Genomic DNA, 19,156 nt, shown 5'->3' with positions numbered 1-19,156 from the left:
CAATAGTTATGCCCTGATATGTGCCCTCCTCACAATAGTTATGCCCTGATATGTGCCCTTCTCACAGTAGTTATGCCCAGATATGTGCCCCCTCACAGTAGTTATGCCCAGATATGTGCCCCCTCACAGTATTTATGCCCAGATATGTGCCCCCTCACAGTAGTTATGCCCAGATATGTGCCCCCTCACAGTAGTTATGCCCAGATATGTGCCCCCTCACAGTAGTTATGCCCAGATATGTGCCCCCTCACAGTAGTTATGCCCAGATATGTGCCCCCTCACAGTAGTTATGCCCAGATATGTGCCCCCTCACAGTAGTTATGCCCAGATATGTGCCCCCTCACAGTAGTTATGCCCAGATATGTGCCCCCTCACAGTAGTTATGCCCAGATATGTGCCCTCCTCACAATAGTTATGCCCTGATATGTGCCCTTCTCACAGTAGTTATGCCCAGATATGTGCCCCCTCACAGTAGTTATGCCCAGATATGTGCCCCCTCACAGTAGTTATGCCCAGATATGTGCCCCCTCACAGTAGTTATGCCCAGATATGTGCCCCCTCACAGTAGTTATGCCCAGATATGTGCCCCCTCACAGTAGTTATGCCCAGATATGTGCCCCCTCACAGTAGTTATGCCCAGATATGTGCCCCCTCACAGTAGTTATGCCCAGATATGTGCCCCCTCACAGTAGTTATGCCCAGATATGTGCCCCCTCACAGTAGTTATGCCCAGATATGTGCCCCCTCACAGTAGTTATGCCCAGATATGTGCCCCCTCACAGTAGTTATGCCCTGATATGTGCCCTCCTCACAATAGTTATGCCCTGATATGTGCCCTTCTCACAGTAGTTATGCCCAGATATGTGCCCCCTCACAGTAGTTATGCCCAGATATGTGCCCTCCTCACAATAGTTATGCCCAGATATGTGCCCCCTCACAGTAGTTATGCCAGATATGTGCCCTCTTCACAGTAGTAATGCTCACACGTGCCCCCTCACAGCGTTTGCATTTCTTTCTGGCAAAGCTACCTGGTTCCGGCCCGCGAAATTTATACCAAGTCTAGTGCGGCCCTCAGATGAAAAATGGTTGGGCACCACTGCTGTAGGTGGATTAGTTGCACCACAATTGCATACTGCAGATCCTGTAGCATTATCCTCCTTCCATTGGCGGAGTAGTTGCACAACCAGTAGTGCTTACACTACCAGTGGACCCGGTACATCTTGTCGGGTTCCCCTCTTCCGTCGGCGTGATTCACTATCTCTGGAAGCTGTCTATCCTATCGCATTTTTTCGTCTTTCTTAGGTGGAGTAGTCACTTGAACGTTGACTACTCTCTCTTTTTCCTTGTCGCATTGCATCCTGTTCCATTTATGGCCTGTTGCTAAACTCAGTCCCTACAGTCGCCTTATCCCCCGTCATAGGTGGTATTTTGGCACTTCTACTGGATACTATGACTACACCACACTATCCCCTTCCTCAGGTAGTCATCGTTTGGATTGGATTGGTGACGGGCACCTGCATGGCAGCCTCTGTCTTCCAGGTAGGACTGTAGCTGAAGGGCTGTTGACTCAACACACTCGGCGTCCATTCTCTGTCAGTAGGTGGAACGTCTACACTGCTTGCCAGTTTCCTTCCTTCTCAAGTGGAGGATTGCGCTAGCACCATTTTCTTGGTGACTACTGCTGTTTGGCCTCATTCTCAGGGGGAGCCTCTCCTCTGGCCCTAGAGACCATAGTTTTTATGGCTACTCCTGTTCCGTGGCCACTACTGTTTGACTCCGTCCCAGGGGGAGTATTTGTGTTCATCGTTTTTACCGCATCCCCTTTCCCCATGTGGAGTATCTGCCCTGGTGTTTTGTGTGGTATCTGTGCACTATTCCTCCTTCTAGGGGTAGAACCTTTTCGCTAGTTGTAGCTGTGATTGTGCGTAAATTTCCTTCTTCTACAGGTGGCACTGTGCTCGTGTTCTGCCATCACCTGGTGCGATAGATCCTCCAGGTCTTATATGTATGGTGTACCTGAGGTGCTTGCTAACAGGTACTCTTATTCCCTATAGTGCGGTCATCTGCCCATACCATGACATGCTGCAGCTGGTGGGTTTGCTCACTTCTCGTGAGTATTAGTACGATTTTCTGTGCATGGTATAACCTGCCGATTTCTATGGCGCTGGCTTCGCGCCTTCTTCCCTTCACATGTAGTGCATTACCTCTACCATCTACTACGGTGACAGCATCAGCGTTGCCTCCTTTTGGTTTTGGGTATGCACTTATTCAGTTTGCATATGTGAATTGTTGCATGGCTCCCCTCCCCGGGTAGGGCTGTCGTACTGTCCTTGTTGTCACCCCTAAATGCTGGTTCCCTACTGAGCCAAATCAGCCTCTTCTACTTCTCCCCTTCCGCAGCACTTTCGCCAGATACTGTTTCTGCCTGCTCGGCCAGTTGCCATAGCCATTGAGTTCTCGTATGCCCCCTTTCTGCTGTAGAGTGCCTGCGCGGGTGGTATTTATTCTGTTACCAGTTTGTTTGTTTTTTTTCTGGGACTTGTGGAGTTCGGTGTCCACACTCCCTTTCTGGCGCAGTATTTATGCCATCTCTGGTTCCTTTCGGCCTGTTTTGTGCATTCCTCGGACAACCCCATTCTTTTCTTCTTTAGGCGGGGTTGTCCGCAGTGGCGGTCGACAGTGTCTGATTAGTTTACACAACCTTCATATTTTCCTCCCCTTGGCCTAGGTGTTTTTATTTTCAGCTTCCGATTAGGTTTGCCACTTCAGGCAGCCTTCCATGATGTATCTGACGGCCTCTCTCCTCTCTTGTTCTGAAATTTAAGGTCCCCCTCTATCTACCTCCCCTTGGGGAACACTCTTATGCAGCAAACCCCTTGGCCGTAGGTCTGAAGCGGATGTTTTTGCTTCCGGAGGACACATTTTTTTCCTGCCAGGTTACTCCTCTCCTTTTTTTGTGGTTTGGGTCTGTCTTACTGCCCTGTTCCCACTGACTTTCTTCACTCCCTCAAGAACTTTTTCTTGTGGGCCATTTTCATGCCTGTCATCCAGGTTCTCTAGCCCCCCTTTTTTCTTCTCACACCATGTTGTGTCTGTTAATGGCTCTAGCGTGTTTTTTTCAGTGGTTTTGACCCATGAATATCACTTCCTCAGAAGTCTTCTGTATCCAGGCTAGGTCTCTCTCTCTCTCTCTCTCTCTCTCTCTCTCTCTCTCTCTCTCTCTCTCTCTCTCTCTCTCTCTCTCTCTCTCCTGTATCTTCTGCAGTCTCCTAAGCCGTGACTTCTATTCCCTTGACTGTTCTTCTTCTGCCCAGCCGGAGCCTCTGCGTGTTTAGCCGCTCTCTGGCTGGCCTTCCTGGTAATGATTCTTCCTGTGCCTTTTCAGGGTTCTGGGTATGTCCTCCCCTGCATTTCTGTGCAGGGCACTATGACCGGTCTTGGATTTGTTCTGTTCTTGTTCCCTCCCCATGGTACTGCTCTTTAACGTCCCATGGAAAGTAGGATTTTTTTTTTTGTGCGTAAAATCATTTTCTCGCTGAGTTCATTGGGGGACACAGCTCCCACCCCATAAGTACATTGCTGGCGCTCCTTGATGGGTCCCTCCGGTTTTTGATTCTGACCCATCTTCGCTTTTCTTACTTTTTATTGTTTTCTGTTAGCTTCTCCTGCCTGCTCCTACTGCTTTTGTACAAACGAATTAGCTTAGTTTCTGCAGGAGGGGTATAGCTGAGGGGAGGAGCTAGCACTTTTTTCCCCTAGTGTCGCCTCCTAGTGGCAGCATATACCCATGGTCTTTTGTGAATATAAGAAGTGCCAGCAGATATGGATTCCGACAAAATCACCTGATTAAAATATAGAAGAAATTCCATGGCACCTCCATATACTGAAAAAATTGTCCTTTTGTTCACCCGTGCAACGTTTTAGTCCACTTGCTCGGACTGTGGGTAGGGGTTAACCTCAACCAGCTGGAATACCCCTTTAAGGCCTTGTGAGGAGGCCTAAGTAGTCTCAAAAGCTTGCAATTGTGTCATCATTTCAGTTAGCCGTTAAAAGATATAAACCACTGACGAATCTCAATTTTTTATTAGCTTCTATTTACTGGTTTACACAGTCCAAGTATATTTTTTACTTTTACTGTTTTCAAGATCTTTTTGCTGCTGCTATAAATAATACCACAGGGTACTTGTATTGATATTTATGTGATTTCCTTTTTACTGTATACTATAGAAACTGGCTCCTGAAATGCATGAACTGGCTTTCAACATCTACAATAATTTGTTGACCCTGTATTTACATTACACTGGAAAATCCTCTTTAAGTGTTCTCTTCTGCTTTTAGATGCAGTCTTTGCCTTCCAGCTGCGTAACCCTGTTCATAATGGACATGCACTGTTGATGCAAGATACCCACAAGCAGCTGCTGGAACGAGGCTACCGACGACCAGTCCTTTTACTTCACCCACTAGGAGGATGGACAAAAGATGATGATGTACCCTTAATGTGGCGCATGAAACAACATGCTGCTGTCCTTGAAGAAGGCGTCCTTGACCCAGAAACAACGGTGGTAGCCATCTTTCCATCACCCATGATGTATGCAGGTCCAACAGAAGTAAGTTGAATCTTTGGTCATTATCTCCATGCTTATATAAACTAGATGTTGCTTTTCTTTAAAAGGAGTCTTTCACCTATACTGACCATTATAGAGCACTAACACCATTATCTGCATTATAGTCCCCATATTGGAATGCTACTTACTGTTTAGTTGTCCGTCGCTTATTTTCTTTAAAAAACACTTTTATTCAATATGCAAAGTAGGTCTGAAGGGCCCCTCTTTTCTGTTCATTTGAAACCCCTCCCCTTTTACCACTCTGGCCCGCCCTAGGTTCTTCTGCTTACCTCCCCCTTCAGTGTGAAATCCCGCGCCTGCGCCGTGCATCCAAATCTCCGCGCCTGCGCACAGCATTACCCATTATGGGCATCGGCATCCGATCGGTTAATGCGCATGCATCGGCCCCAACATCCCGATCTAGCCGACGGAAGTAAACAGCCGCATCAGAGAGCTGTACTAAAGCCGGAAAAGGGCCGGGGCGGCGCATGCGCATTAAACTCTCGGATGCCGATGCCCATAATGGGTAATGCTGTGCGCAAGCGCGGAGATTCGGATGCACGGCGCAGGCTTGGGATTTCACACTGAAAGGAGGAGGTAAGCAGAAGAACCTAGGGCGGGCCAGAGTGGTGAAAGGGGAGGGGTTTCAAATGAAAAGCAAAGAGGGGCATGGGCACCGGCCGCTTGCACGCCGCCCCTGGGCACCTTCAGACCTAATTTGCATATTGAATAAAAGTGTTTTTTACAGAAAATAAGCGACTGACAGCTAAACAGTAAGTAGCATTCTAATATGGGGACTATAATGCAGATAATGGTGTTAGTGTTCTATAATGCTCAGTATAGGTGAAAGACTTTCTTTAAAGAATAGGGACACAACTGTTCATAACTGTCCAGACAAGCAACACATTAAGTTTTAAACTTTTTTTTTTTAAATACCTTTTTGATGTCCGTAAAGTGTTAGGGGAAATTCTAAGTATTGAATGGAGTCATTTTGGAATTCACACCTTTAGGCTCAAGTCCTCACTACAGTTAGTGTGGGAACTTCACAGTTTCCTTCTGGGAGAATAAGTAGCAAGCGACAATGGCAAGGTCTCTCATGATACCAATACCAATGGCTGTAATGTCACAAGTCATTAGCATTAGGTCTACTTTAGTAGCTTTTCTTGTAGAACCTTCTTATAGAATGGAACAGTAACATCAGAGCATTTGCCTTTTCCTACTCAGTTTGTCTCCACAATCAGTTGCCATTTAAAGGCAAAAATTTTCTTTGTTTGAAAGCAGTTATATCCCTAATTTCCCTGCGTCATCTTTGGAGAAAAGTAATGAAAAACAAAATCCCTCAATACTAGCTGTATTTTCCAATGACTTCAGACAAAGCCTTGCCAACATAGTCTCTTTTGCCAAAAAATAACAATAATATAAAACCCATCCCTCGCTTTAATCATTTTCTTTGGGTCATAGAGAAGACATTATACCATTTGTCTGTAAAAGAAAATGATTTACAGGCTGTCTTTTACTTTTTTCTTAACCTTGACTTTGTTAAACAATATTGCATAGCTGGTGGATAGTATTTTACGCTGATTGGAGATGTAAGATGAATTTGTTTAATGTCATAACATATGTAAGGCTTTTATATACTTTCTCTATCACAGTTGTTCCTGATGTAAGCAGCCACAATGGCTAGGGAAGCCATGGTAAATCCATGCACGCCAATGAATGGGCTACAGACTGTTTGCAGCCCATGGCTTTATTTCTTGATTTTTTAATTTTTTTTTTTTTGTTTCTAAAGTCTGAATAGTTTTCCTCCCTAATTCTGTCAGACTCAGGAAGGGGGCAGCTTTCTACAAAATCCCTATGATATTTACAGTTAGTGCAGTTTTTTGACGTTTCTTACAATAAATGTAGTGTTATCAACCTTTTTAAAAAAAAGTTACTTTGTATCAATCACCAACATTTTGGCAGCTTTTCTGTTACTTGACATATTGAAGTTACTACTGGTAATATTGGTTTTATCAAATGCCAGATACCCAGGAACATAACATCAGCATTGTGCAGAAAGTAACATTTTATGGACTGTGTGCATTCGTAGCCAAGCAAATAGGCGTGCCTGGGGTTTACATCCATGGAGCATGCTGCATTCTTAGATGATTTATTTGTATTGCATTGATAAGATTTTTGGCAATGGTAAGCTGGGCAAAATGTTTACACAGTCTAAATAAATTCCATTAAGCTGAAAAGATCTGTTCTTCCTAGTGTGTTTGAAGACCAAGGGCGTCCAAAACCCCTTTAGCTCGTGAAACATGTCGGGGGGAAGCTTTAGGTTTTAGTGATCTGTTTGTTTTATGTCCTTAGTTCTGACAAACGTAGCATGTACGCGGAATAGAGAATTTACTAATGGGTGTCTCGGCTCTAATGTGAGTCAGTGATGTAACTGGCTTCTAGTGAATCGTTAGCCGCACCGAGGTGATTTGGCAGGGAGAGTGCACATCCCCGCTAACAGCAATTAAATACAAAGATATCAGATATCGGACACAAAGGACAGTTTATTTTTAGCACCTTTTTGATTAGTTCACAACTAATTTTAACAAGTTTTTAAATAAAAGCTATATTTTATCAATATGTAAATATTTATCTGGGTCAAGCTGGGTACTAAGCTGAAATGGTCTAACTGTTGTATTAAGAGAGGCCTTAAGCGCTGCGATCTCTCACATCACTGTACATCGGTCATATGGCCTAGTTGCATCTCAGCCCCCTTCAAGTCAGTGGGGCTGAGCTGCAATACCAAGCACTGCCACTATACAATGTATGGCACTGTCCTTGGAAAGCTGCCGGGGGTCTGCATCGTTCACCACAGCTTCAGTGAGTGCAGTGGCTCCCTGAAACACCTGTTTGGCAGGGGTTGCCGGGACTTGGACCCCCGCTGATGTGATAATGATGACCTATCCTGAGAATGTCATCATTATCTTTTCCAGGATAACTCCTTTTAATATTTGCAGTTTGAATGATACTTGTAACTGAACATTGCACTCACTGCTGTCTTTCAAAATGCAGGTCCAGTGGCACTGCAGAGCTCGCATGGTGGCAGGTGCAAATTTTTATATTGTTGGTAGAGATCCTGCAGGAATGCCACACCCAGCAACGGGAAAGGATCTGTACGAGCCTACACATGGCGCCAAAGTGCTCACCATGGCTCCTGGTCTCATCTCCCTGGAAATTGTCCCATTCCGAGTGGCCGCTTATAACAAGAAGAAAAAGTGCATGGACTACTTTGATTCTGCACAGTAAGTTACTTTATGTATGTCCAACACAAAGCTAAATGTATGGTAGGGACCATGCGACTAACTTCCTAACTACTCATGGTTTGAAGAATCTGATGAAATCCAATGCCCTTCAGAGTAAGGCCTCTTTCACACTTGCGTTGTCCGGATCCGGCGTGTACTCCACTTGCCGGAATTACACGCCGTATCCGGAAAAACGCAAGTGTACTGAAAGCATTTGAAGACGGAACCGTCTTCCAAATGCGTTCAGTGTTACTATGGCACCCAGGACGCTATTAAAGTCCTGGTTGCCATAGTAGGAGCGGGGGAGCGGTATACTTACAGTCCGTGCGGCTCCCGGGGCGCTCCAGAATGACGTCAGAGCGCCCCATGCGCATGGATGACGTGATCCATGTGATCACATGATCCATGCGCTTGGGGCACCCTGACGTCACTCTGGAGCGCCCGGGGAGCCGCACGGAAGGTAAGTACACTGCTCCCCGCTCCCCGCTACACTTTACCATGGCTGCCAGGACTTTAGCGTCTTGGCAGCCATGGAAACCATTCAGAAAAAGCTAAATGTCGGCTCCGGCAATGCGCCGAAACGACGTTTAGCTTAAGGCCGGATCCGGATCAATGCCTTTCAATGGGCATTAATTCCGGATCCGGCCTTGCGGCAAGTGTTCCGGATTTTTGGCCGGAGCAAAAAGCGCAGCATGCTGCGGTATTTTCTCCGGCCAAAAAACGTTCCGTTCCGGAACTGAAGACATCTTGATGCATCCTGAACGGATTTCTCTCCATTCAGAATGCATTAGGATAATCCTGATCAGGATTCTTCCGGCATAGAGCCCCGACGACGGAACTCTATGCCGGAAGACAAGAACGCAAGTGTGAAAGAGCCCTAAGAAAACACTAATCATCAAGCTCTTTAGTGTAGAGAAATACTTTGAAGGTTTCTCTCTAGAAAGCAGGATCATGTATTTGGCATCTCGTGGGGTGAGTGACTGTAATCAGCCATAGTTCTATCTGAATCTGCTTGGGTAAGATCCTCCAGTCCTAGCTATAGGTTTTATACTTGCTTCCAGCATTAAAGGGGTATTTCCGACTTTGTGGTATTTCTACAGGATTCCTGAAGAAGTAAATGGGAAGAGCAGCTCTTTTGCTCAGCCACTTCTCCTTTCTCCACATAGGTACTAGTTCCAGAGATGGGATCTGCATCTGTGTTGCATTTATGGCATATTTTGAAGTTATTTCCAAGTCAGAGACTTCACACTTCTCTCAATATTGGCTGTGTATTCCACACTCTGAGGTCACAATAGAGACCAGCTGACTATAGCGGTACCAGTCTTTTGTATAAATGCAAGGACTTTTGGGGTCATTTATCAAGCTGGTGTAAAGTAGAACTGACTTAGTTGCCTGTAGCAGCTAATCAGATTCAACCTTCTGTTTTCCAAAGAGGGTGTCAAAAATGAAAGGCAGAATCTGATTGGTTGCTATGATTAGCTAAGCCAATTCTACTTTACATGTGAAACTCAAAAAATTAGAATATCATGCAAAAGTAAATTTATTTCAGTAATGCAAATTAAAAGGAATTGCACAAATGCAGCTTAAAATTATAATTTTGTGAAAAGGTTCAATATTCTAGGCTCAAAGTGTCACAGTAAGTAATCCATATCCCCTGAGCAAAGGGTACCTGAAATTGTGACTTTGGGGTTTCATAAGCTATAAGCCATAATTATCCAAATTATAACAAATAAAGGCTTGAAATATCTCGCTTTGCATGTAATGAGTCTATCTCATATGTTAGTTTCACCTTTTAAGTTGAAATAAATGAACTTTGCACGATATTCAAATTTCACGGCGCGCGGTGATCGGAAGCCGGTGCCTCGGCTAAATGCGCGGGGGACCCCCCCCCCCCCCCCCCATGTCGGCGACAATTCAGACCTGCGATTTGCGGCTTTTACCTATTGCAGTGGCGGCGGACGGCGGTGCCATAGGGCCCCCATGGGGCTGTAGGGGGGACCCGATGGAATGGAAGGCAGCGCGATGCCTTCCTGAGGCATCGGGCTGCCTTCCTGTGACGAGCCTGTGAGATCCAGCCCCCTGGATCTCACAGGCCGGAAGCTGTATGAGTAATACTCACTGTATTACTCATACAGCCAATGCATTCCAATACAGAAGTATTGGAATGCATTGTAAAGGGATTAGACCCCCAAAAGTTCAAGTCCCAAAGTGGGACAAAAAATTTAGTTTTCCCCCAAAAAAATTAAGTTTCAAGTAACAATAAACAAATAAAAACTGTGCTAAATAAACCATTTTTTTGTCACCTTACATCACAAAAAGGACAAGAGCAAGCGATCAAAAAGGCGTTTGCCCACCAAAATAGTACCAATCTAACCGTCACCTCATCCCGCAAAAATCATACCCTACCCAAGGTAATCGCCCAAAAACTGAAAAAATTATGGCTCTCAGACTATGGAAACACTAAAACATGATTTTTTTCTTTGTTTCAAAAAAGAAATCATTGTGTAAAACTTACTTAAATAAATAAAAAGTATACATATTAGGTATCCATGACAACCTGGTCTATAAAAATATCACATGATCTAACCTGTCAGATGAATGTTGTAAATAACAAAAAATAAAAACTGTGCCAAAACAGCTATTTCTTGTTACCTTGCCTCACAAAAAGTGTAATATAGAGCAACCAAAAATCATATGTACCCTAAACTAGTACCAACAATACTGCCACCCAATCCCGTAGTTTCTAAAATGGAGTCACTTTTTTGGAGTTTCTACTCTAGGGGTACATCAGGGGGGCTTCAAATGGGACATGGTGTAAAAAAAAACCAGTCCAGCAAAATCTGCCTTCCAAAAACCGTATGGCATTCCTTTCCTTCTGCGCCCTGCCGTGTGTCCGTACAGCGGTTTACGACCACATATGGGGTGTTTCTGTAAACTACAGAATCTGGGCCATAAATATTGTTTGGTTTGGCTGTTAACCCTTGCTTTGTAACTGGAAAAAAATTATTAAAATGGAAAATGTGCCAAAAATGTGAAATTTTGAAATTGTATCTCTATTTTCCATTAATTCTTGTGGAAAACCTAAAGGGTTAACAAAGTTTGTAAAATCAGTTTTGAATACCTTGAGGGGTGTAGTTTCTAGAATGGGGTCATTTTTGGGTGGTTTCTATTATGTAAGCCTCGCAAAGTGACTTCAGACCTGAACTGGTCCCTAAAAATTAGGTTTTTGAAAATTTCTGAAAAATTTCAAGATTTGCTTCTAAACTTCTAAGCCTTGTAACATCCCCAAAAAAATAAAATATCATTCCCAAAATGATCCAAACATGAATTAGACATATGGGGAATGTAAAGTAATAACTATTTTTGGAGGTTTTACTATGTATTATAGAAGTAGAGAAATTGAAACTTGGAAATGTGCAATTTTTTACAAATTTTTGGTAAATTTGGTATTTTTTTATTTTATAAAAATTAAGTTTTTTGACTTCATTTTACCAGTGTCATGAAGTACAATATGTGACGAAAAAACAAACTCAGAATGGCCTAGATAAGTCAAAGCGTTTTAAAGTTATCACCACTTAAAGTGACACTGGTCAGATTTGTAAAAAATGGCCTGGTCCTTAAGGTGAAATAAGGCTGTGTCCCAAAGGGGTTAAGGGTATATTGGACTGCCAGATTTTCTGCCCGATAATCGCTAACAAGCTTTCCTTTTTTTCTATAGTGCCATTCACCATATGAGTTTTTTCATTTATTTTTTATTATACTTTAATAGTATGGGCATTTTTGCACACAGCAATGCCCATGATCTTATTTACTTTTATTTTTTTAAACTTTTTTTTGCATTTTGTTATGTCCCCAATTGGACCCCAACTTGCAATCCTCAGATTTCCATTTGTATAGAATAATTGGAATTTTCTCCATTATTCTATACAGAAATTACTATATTACAGTTCAGTCCTGCCACCTGCTGGCCTGAACTGTAATATACAGTAGTATAGTTCAGGCTCATTCCTGTACTGGACAGTCTTCCCTGATCGCCAGGTGCCTTACCTGGAAGCACAAGTTTTAGCCCTCAGATGCTGTGGTCACATTTGACCACAGCATCTGATGGGTTAAATGTCTGCAGTCGATATTACTGCTGATCGTGGACAATAGCCGTGAGTGTCTGCTGTATGAAACAGCAGGCACCTGGTGGCTATGGCGCTCGCTTCGGAGCAGGTGCCATCTTTTAAAAACCTGACATCCCTTGTACACATACGGTGGATGTCATGAAGGGGTTAAAGTGGCATTTATCATGTAAAGAAAGTTAATACAAGGCACTTACTAATGTATTGTGATTGTCCACATTGCCTCCTTTGCTGGCTGGATTCATTTTTCCATCACATTATGCACTGCTCGTATCTGCAGTCCAGCAGTGGTAGCCGTGCTTGCACACCAGGGCTGTGGAGTCGGTAGATAAATGCTCCGACTCCGACTCCTCAGTTTTTGGTACCTCCGACTCCTCTGTATTTAATAGGGCAGTGGGGGGATCCAGGCAGGGGAAGGGGCATTTATTGTAAAACATGATTTCCCTAGTAGAATCCCATAGTCCTGTTTAAAGTTTAAGCTAACAGTCTGAGTTTACAAGTTTTTATAGCCTTAGCTGAATGACAGCAGTTTTTCAAATGGTTTACAGCTTCAGTCTTGAGCTATTGACTATCCATTCCCTTCACTTATACAAGTGTCTCTAGTCCTGCAAAAAACATATTTACTTAATCAGTTATCAGTGAGAGGCTAGGTTAACCATGGGCGTTGGATTCCCTGTAACAGCGGAACACAACACTATGGAAAGTATAAGTATTGCCACTCCTTAACTGTGCGTTGCGTGCCATATAGTGAAGCATATGAAAAGCATGCTTCTTCATGGTCACTTAACGTGTTCGTTTTGCGGTAACGTGACGCACTGCATGCATTGGCCTTTATTCTTACAGTAGAAAAGTACCGTATTTTTCGCAAAAGTGGGGGAAAAATAGCAGTGCGTCTTATGGGGGGCGAATGCTGCGACCGTCCGGTGAATAGGCTGAGAGGGAGGAGGGGCTGGGGGCCGGCATCTGTTTCTGTAATAGCAGCGGGGGTCGGTGCAGTCACTGTATTCTACTACACCGGGCCCCGCTCACTGTAGTATACGGTAATCATATCTAACTTGTGGGTATTGTTAAAGTATTCCAATCATCTTAAATCTAGCGCTGTACTACTTACTACTAACTTCTTGGCAGTCAGGGGGCCGGGTGGGTGCTCGTAGCATAGCTCACTACGTCACGAGCCTGCTCCGCCCACTTCATGAATGAAGCAGGCACCGGGCCCCGCTGCCATTACAGAAACAGATGCCGGCCCCCATTCACTACACGAGGACACTATTATGGGGGGGGATCTGTGGATGACACATAAGATAAGATGCTATATATGTGTCATCCACAGATGCCCCCCACAATGATCCCCCATAACAGTGCCATCCACAGATGCCCCCATAATAGTGTCATCCACAGACCACCATTAGTTCAAAACCCACCAAAAGCACACCTTTTGGTTCAAAATATATTTTTTTCCTATTTTCCTCCTCAAAAACCTAGATGCGTCTTATGGGCAGGATCGTCTTTTATAGGGCGAAAAATACGGTAATTAATTATAACTTTTTGTGAATTGGTACATTTAAACTTGCTTTTTTTTATTTTTTATTCCAATTTAAATCTGGTAGGAGTCGGAGTCGGTTCATTTTTTGCCGACTCCGACTCCAGGTACCCAAAATTGCCTCAGACTCAGACTCCACAGCCCTGTTGCACACTATAAATAAAAACCTATGTGCACTCCCGCGGTACCGGCCAGCAGAGAAACCGTCGCCTTTTTCTATAGTGTGCAAGCATGGCCAACACTGCTAGATTGCAGGGTGGCAGTAACCACTGAAAGCGAGCAGTGTATAATGTGATGAAAAATGAATCAAACCAGCAAAGGAGGCAATATGGAGATCATCACAATACATTAGTAAGTGCTTTGTATGGACTTTGTCTACCTGATAAATGCCATTTACTGAAGTGAGACAACCCCTTTAAGTTCCAGATCATCCCTATATTTCATAACTACGTCCACTAATCCTGGAAGGTGTCTATGTAGTTGGATAGATTCAGAAGACCAATATCTCTGACTGAGGAAAAGGAGTGTATTTTCCGAAACGTGTTGCATTGTTTGATGCTCATCAGCTTCTCTAGCTCCAGTGATGTCACTGTGTGCTCCAGACAGAGCCTGGTGTCTGGTGTACCTGTGTCTGGTGTACCTGTGGTCAATATTGGCACGCAGTAGTAGTTGGCTGGTGGTTCGGCAGAGTCACAAGGTTTCTATCAGATAGTGAGCACGGGAACTGTATTTTATTATCAGGTGATTTTATTACCGCTGAGGAGTGGTACCGGCTAGTGTTCTACAGCACTATCGTTTTCTCATACCGTAATAGCGCTAGTGGTCTGTATCTATAAACGTTCTCTCATCATGGAAGAGAAGTATCAAGAAAACCTTTTTGTTCCTCTGTATTTGGCTAGTCCTCAAAAAATAAAAGCCTGTTATTTTGTATTGATGGTGTCAGGGGCAATACATTCCATACCCCAGCCTGTGGAATGAATGAAGGCACACCCATTGCTACATCTGCTATCCCCTTACCTTAACATAGTTGGCTTTACCATAAAAGCATGTTTGGGAGCATTTGGGTAAATGGATAGCAACATAATGCAGTTTGCAAGCCTAATATTCCATGATTCTCGTGTATATTTGAAGCTACAGAAGACATTCCTGAAATGTTGTGTGGTGACAGATATATTATGAAGAATGAGGTAACAGCATAACTGATCTGGCTCCCATTTTCTTTAATCTAAAAAGCTTTTACACAATCATCCAGCAAAATAACCTTTCATGTGGGAGAGCCTATTTCCAGTTCATGTGGTCAGACCACCATTACTGAGGTTTGGACAGCATTCCATGTTACTCCCGTTGTTTGAGTTAAAATATCGTCTTGTTTCAGGAATTTTTTCGGCGCCCACGTTAAGCAGGTGCTTTAGCTACTTTTAACATGAACGTGTTTGTCTGTTAGCCGCCGGACTCCACAGAGGATTACAAAGATTTAGTATTGTATTTGCCCGAGCTACTTGGTTACATGATTATAAGCAATTTGGAAATTGGGGATTTCCTTGTGCTCTTCATAGGGTTGTCTTAATGTTAACACAGTCCAAGTTAATCACTTGTTATGATTAATAGTAATAGTTTTCTTGTAAAATGTATAGTTATCCAGTGGAGCTCCACTACATGAATAGTGCGTTTATAGCAGTTTCCTAATATGTGTCTGTCAGAATGATCCCTATACATGCAGTAGGAGGATTCATTTCAGCACCTCCAGTGCACTCAGTATTCTGTGGAGTTTGGGTGGCTAGTTATGGTATGAGGTCTGGATCATAAATGGCATATGTATCTTATGTACAGTGCCTGAAGGGCAACCACAGAGCATTTCATTCCCAATACATAGCTACCTGGCTCTATTAGGAACCAGTCTGAGTAAGGCCTCTTTCACACGACCGTTTTTTTTTTTTTCCGTTTTGCGGGCCGTTTTTTGCGTTCCGTATACGGAACCATTCATTTCAATGGTTATGCAAAAAAACGGAATGTACTCCGTATGCATTCAGTTTCCGTTTTTCCCTTCCGTTGAAAGATAGAGCATGTCCTATATTTGGCCGCAAATCACGTTCCGTGGCTCCATTAAAGTCTATGGGTCCGCAAAAAATAAAACGAAATGCATCCGTATGTCTTCCGTATCCGTTCCATTTTTTGCGGAACCATCTATTGAAAATGTTATGCCCAGCCCAATTTTTTCTATGAAATTACTGTATACTGTATATGCCATACGGAAAAACAGAACGGAAAAACGGAACGGAAACACAACGGAAACAAAAAACGGAACAACGGATCCGTTTAAAACGGACCGCAAAACACTGAAAAAGCCATACGGTCGTGTGAAAGAGGCCTAATAGACCTAAATCAGGTTATGGCAGATATTTCATCTCCCTCAAGCATGTTTTAAAGTGGCTTTAAGTATACAAATGTGCCACATCTGTAATAACCTGCACTACGCAGTTATCAAATAATTTATCCTGTACAGTGAACGGTATAAATAAAAGCCAGAATTGCTGTTTTTGCTTATTTGCTGCCATAAAATATGACAAAGGGATTAAAAAGGCTTATGTCCCCCAAAATGATACCACTGAAAAAGAAGCCTACAAGTAATCTTTCAAAAAAAAAGCAAGGCTTTACACCGCTCCGTAGAAAGAAAAATAAAAGTTATGGTTCTTGGGATGCAGCAATGCAAAACATTTTTGTTTTTTAAATAATGGGTTTTATTGTGCAAATGTAAAAAAAAAAAAAAAAGTGTAAAATAAAAAAATATATATGTCGTTATGATATCAACACTATCCACTAGAACAGTGACATCTACAGTGCCCCGTCCCTTAAAATTGGACCTCAACAGCAGCCCACCCGCCTAACTTTGACCTTTACAGCAGCCTTCCCTTTTAACAGTGACCTCCACAGGGGCCCGCCCCCATAACAGTGGTTTTTACTGGATCGGGGGCGTGTCCTTTTGAACAGCTCACTCTAGGACAGCAGCATTGTACTGTCTGAATGTGAGCTGCAGGGAGAAAGTCACCCGTGGTCTAACCAGATCGGGGCGTGGTTTAGCAGGACCTAGAAAAAAGATTTTTAACTAAATTTTTTCATTCTCAGTAGGCTGAGTGGGAGGGGGCATGGCCTAACCTGATCAAGGGCGTGTCCTATTGAACAGCTCACTCTAAGACAGCAGCACTGTGCTGTCTGAGTGTAAGCTGCAGGGAGAAAGTCACCCTCCCTCCCACCCCTGCAGCTGACAGAAGTTGATTTTTAACTTCATTATTTCAATCCCAGTCGGCTCAGGAGTGGTAGGGGCGTGGCCTAATCAGATCAGGGGCGTGACTTAGTGGGACCTGGGAGCAGAGTTTAAAGTCTTTTGAGGGGGGACACACATTGTGGCAGGGGGTGTGTCTGGGCTCCGTCCTGCAAGAGGGACACCCCTCTGGGCACCTTACTGGCTCATTTGCATACCAAATAAACTGCATTTTTAGAGGATAAAAACATCTATTGCTGGAACAAAAGCACATCTTGAAATAAGGTACTAAGTGCTATTAGGCCATGGCTTTACTTCAATAGCGATTTATCCTGGTGACAGATTTCCTTTAAAGCTCTCCTATAGCAGTGAAAATAAATTGCTGGGTTGTTATGGAAACCTGGAGTAAAACTGTGTATGTGGAGGCTGGAGGACCTGCGAGCTTCTATTAGCTGATAAGGGTCATGTGACCAAGCTTCTATTGGCTAATGCATTTTTTGGGAATGACTCAGGAACGGTACGTACTAGGGAGCTGAGACCTGGTCTAAAACCTTCCCGGACACCTGATCTACCTGTGTGCCAAATTTGTGATTTGTAAATGCGACAGTGCGGACACACACACACACATACACTCAGCTTTATATATTTGGTATCACTGTAATTATACTGACCTAGAGAGTAACGTTATCAAGTTATTTTAGCCAAGAAATGAATGCTGCAAAATTTAGATGTAGTTAATCAGTAAGTTGTTTGTACCTCAAAATGGTGACATTGAAAACTACAACTTGTCCCGCTAAAAAACAAGCCTTCATATGGCTTCATCGACTAAAAAAAATAAAAAATTGTAGCTCTTAAAATGTGACAATGGAAAAAAAAAAAGAAATGTTTGGCCACTAAGGCCCAAAACAGTTTGATCACTAAAGGTTCAATATCTTTTCCGGCATCTTAGCATCGTGGATCTATATGTTTTTATGCTTGTTACTGTCTATAGGTTATATTTGATTATTTTTTTTTTTTCATCTCACGTCCCCAGCGCTGAAGACTATGAATTTATTTCCGGAACTCGAATGCGCAAACTGGCTCGAGAGGGACAAAATCCCCCAGACGGTTTCATGGCACCAAAGGCTTGGACTGTGCTGAAGGAATACTACAAATGTTTGGAAAAAGCTTAAATCGGTCTAGCATCTTTCATATTACATTTTATGTGGGCCGCAGTGATGGTTTTGTTTGTCTCTGAAGACCAGAATTTGTACTACTTTACCGTATGTTTGGCTTTTCAATTGGTCTCCAATTTAATCAACTGTGAAACGTCATAATTTTAAGTTAGCAACGCTCCTGCCGAACACTACCATTATGAGCAATCTTAAACCTTCAGTTGCACTAACCAGCACTGGGTCGCAGGCGACTAATACATTTTAGTATGAATGTTTCTTTGTTTTCTTGTAGAATGTCCAAAAAAAAGACAGAGTTCAAGTAAAACCACTTTCACCATTCCCAGCACACTTCAGTTTCCAGACTTTCTGAGCTTTAGCTTGTAAAAAGCTGTATGTTGCAGTTATACATAATGAGGGCAGATTATGCACCACTGTTACAGCTTATTTTAAAATCAGGATTTACAAAATTCTTAAAGCAGTTCTTCATCTTCATGAGATTTCTATTTAATAATCTGTAATGTGTTACTAATGGGCATGTAACCATGGTGGAGATCAGTGGCCTCTGTTGGACTGTAAGACAGCACTGTTACACTATGAAAATAAGCTAAGAAGCAAATTCAGAATTTTCAAATACAATCGCCATTTGAAGCACACCTTAACTTTGGCTCATGCACACGACCGTATTTATTTTGCGGTGCATAAACTGATCCGCAAAAAATATGGATGACCCCCTTGTGCATTCCGTATTTTGCGGAACAGAACAGCTGGCCCCTCATAGAACAATCCTATCCTTGTTCGTAATGCAGACAATAATAGAACATGTTCTATTCTTTGCGGAACGGACATATGGAACTGGAATGCACACAGAGTAACTTTTTTTTTTTTGTTTGTTTTTTGCGGACCCATTGAAATTAATGGTTCTGCATGCGGTCCGCAAAAAAAATTAACGTGCACAAAAAGAAAATACGTTCGTATGCATGAGCCCTAAAGCAAATGAGATGCCCTAGCAGGGTCTGACCAAACTTACAATGGAGAAATCTATGGCACACCAAAGGTTCTTTGCAAGTGATACTTTTAATACATAATGTGCAGTTTTATATCCATTTGTGTTTTAGTTTCATCCAGAGTGTATACCAACATAACAGGCAATGAAAGTGGTCCCAACGTTTCGGTCTGGTAACGACCTTTATCAAG

The 19,156-nt window shown here is 43.0% G+C and overlaps 1 protein-coding gene across 1 annotated transcript in view; it reads left to right on the top strand.

Annotated features, from left to right (window-relative positions):
- The window catches only part of PAPSS1 (3'-phosphoadenosine 5'-phosphosulfate synthase 1), a 147,530-nt gene extending 128,790 nt beyond the window's left edge, over positions 1–18,740 (top strand). The window contains exons 10-12 of the mRNA XM_040418266.1: positions 4,339–4,607; positions 7,656–7,885; positions 17,842–18,740. Coding sequence (XP_040274200.1) covers positions 4,339–4,607; positions 7,656–7,885; positions 17,842–17,980 — 638 coding nt within the window. The 3' untranslated portion in view covers positions 17,981–18,740. The remainder of the gene's footprint in view (positions 1–4,338; positions 4,608–7,655; positions 7,886–17,841) is intronic.
- The last annotated feature ends 416 nt before the right edge of the window (positions 18,741–19,156 follow it).

Source organism: Bufo bufo, chromosome 2 (assembly GCF_905171765.1).
Source record: "Bufo bufo chromosome 2, aBufBuf1.1, whole genome shotgun sequence".
NCBI classification, from domain to species: domain Eukaryota; kingdom Metazoa; phylum Chordata; class Amphibia; order Anura; family Bufonidae; genus Bufo; species Bufo bufo.
Note: the sequence above shows the minus strand (reverse complement) of the source record. Positions and strands in the feature narration are given on the sequence as shown.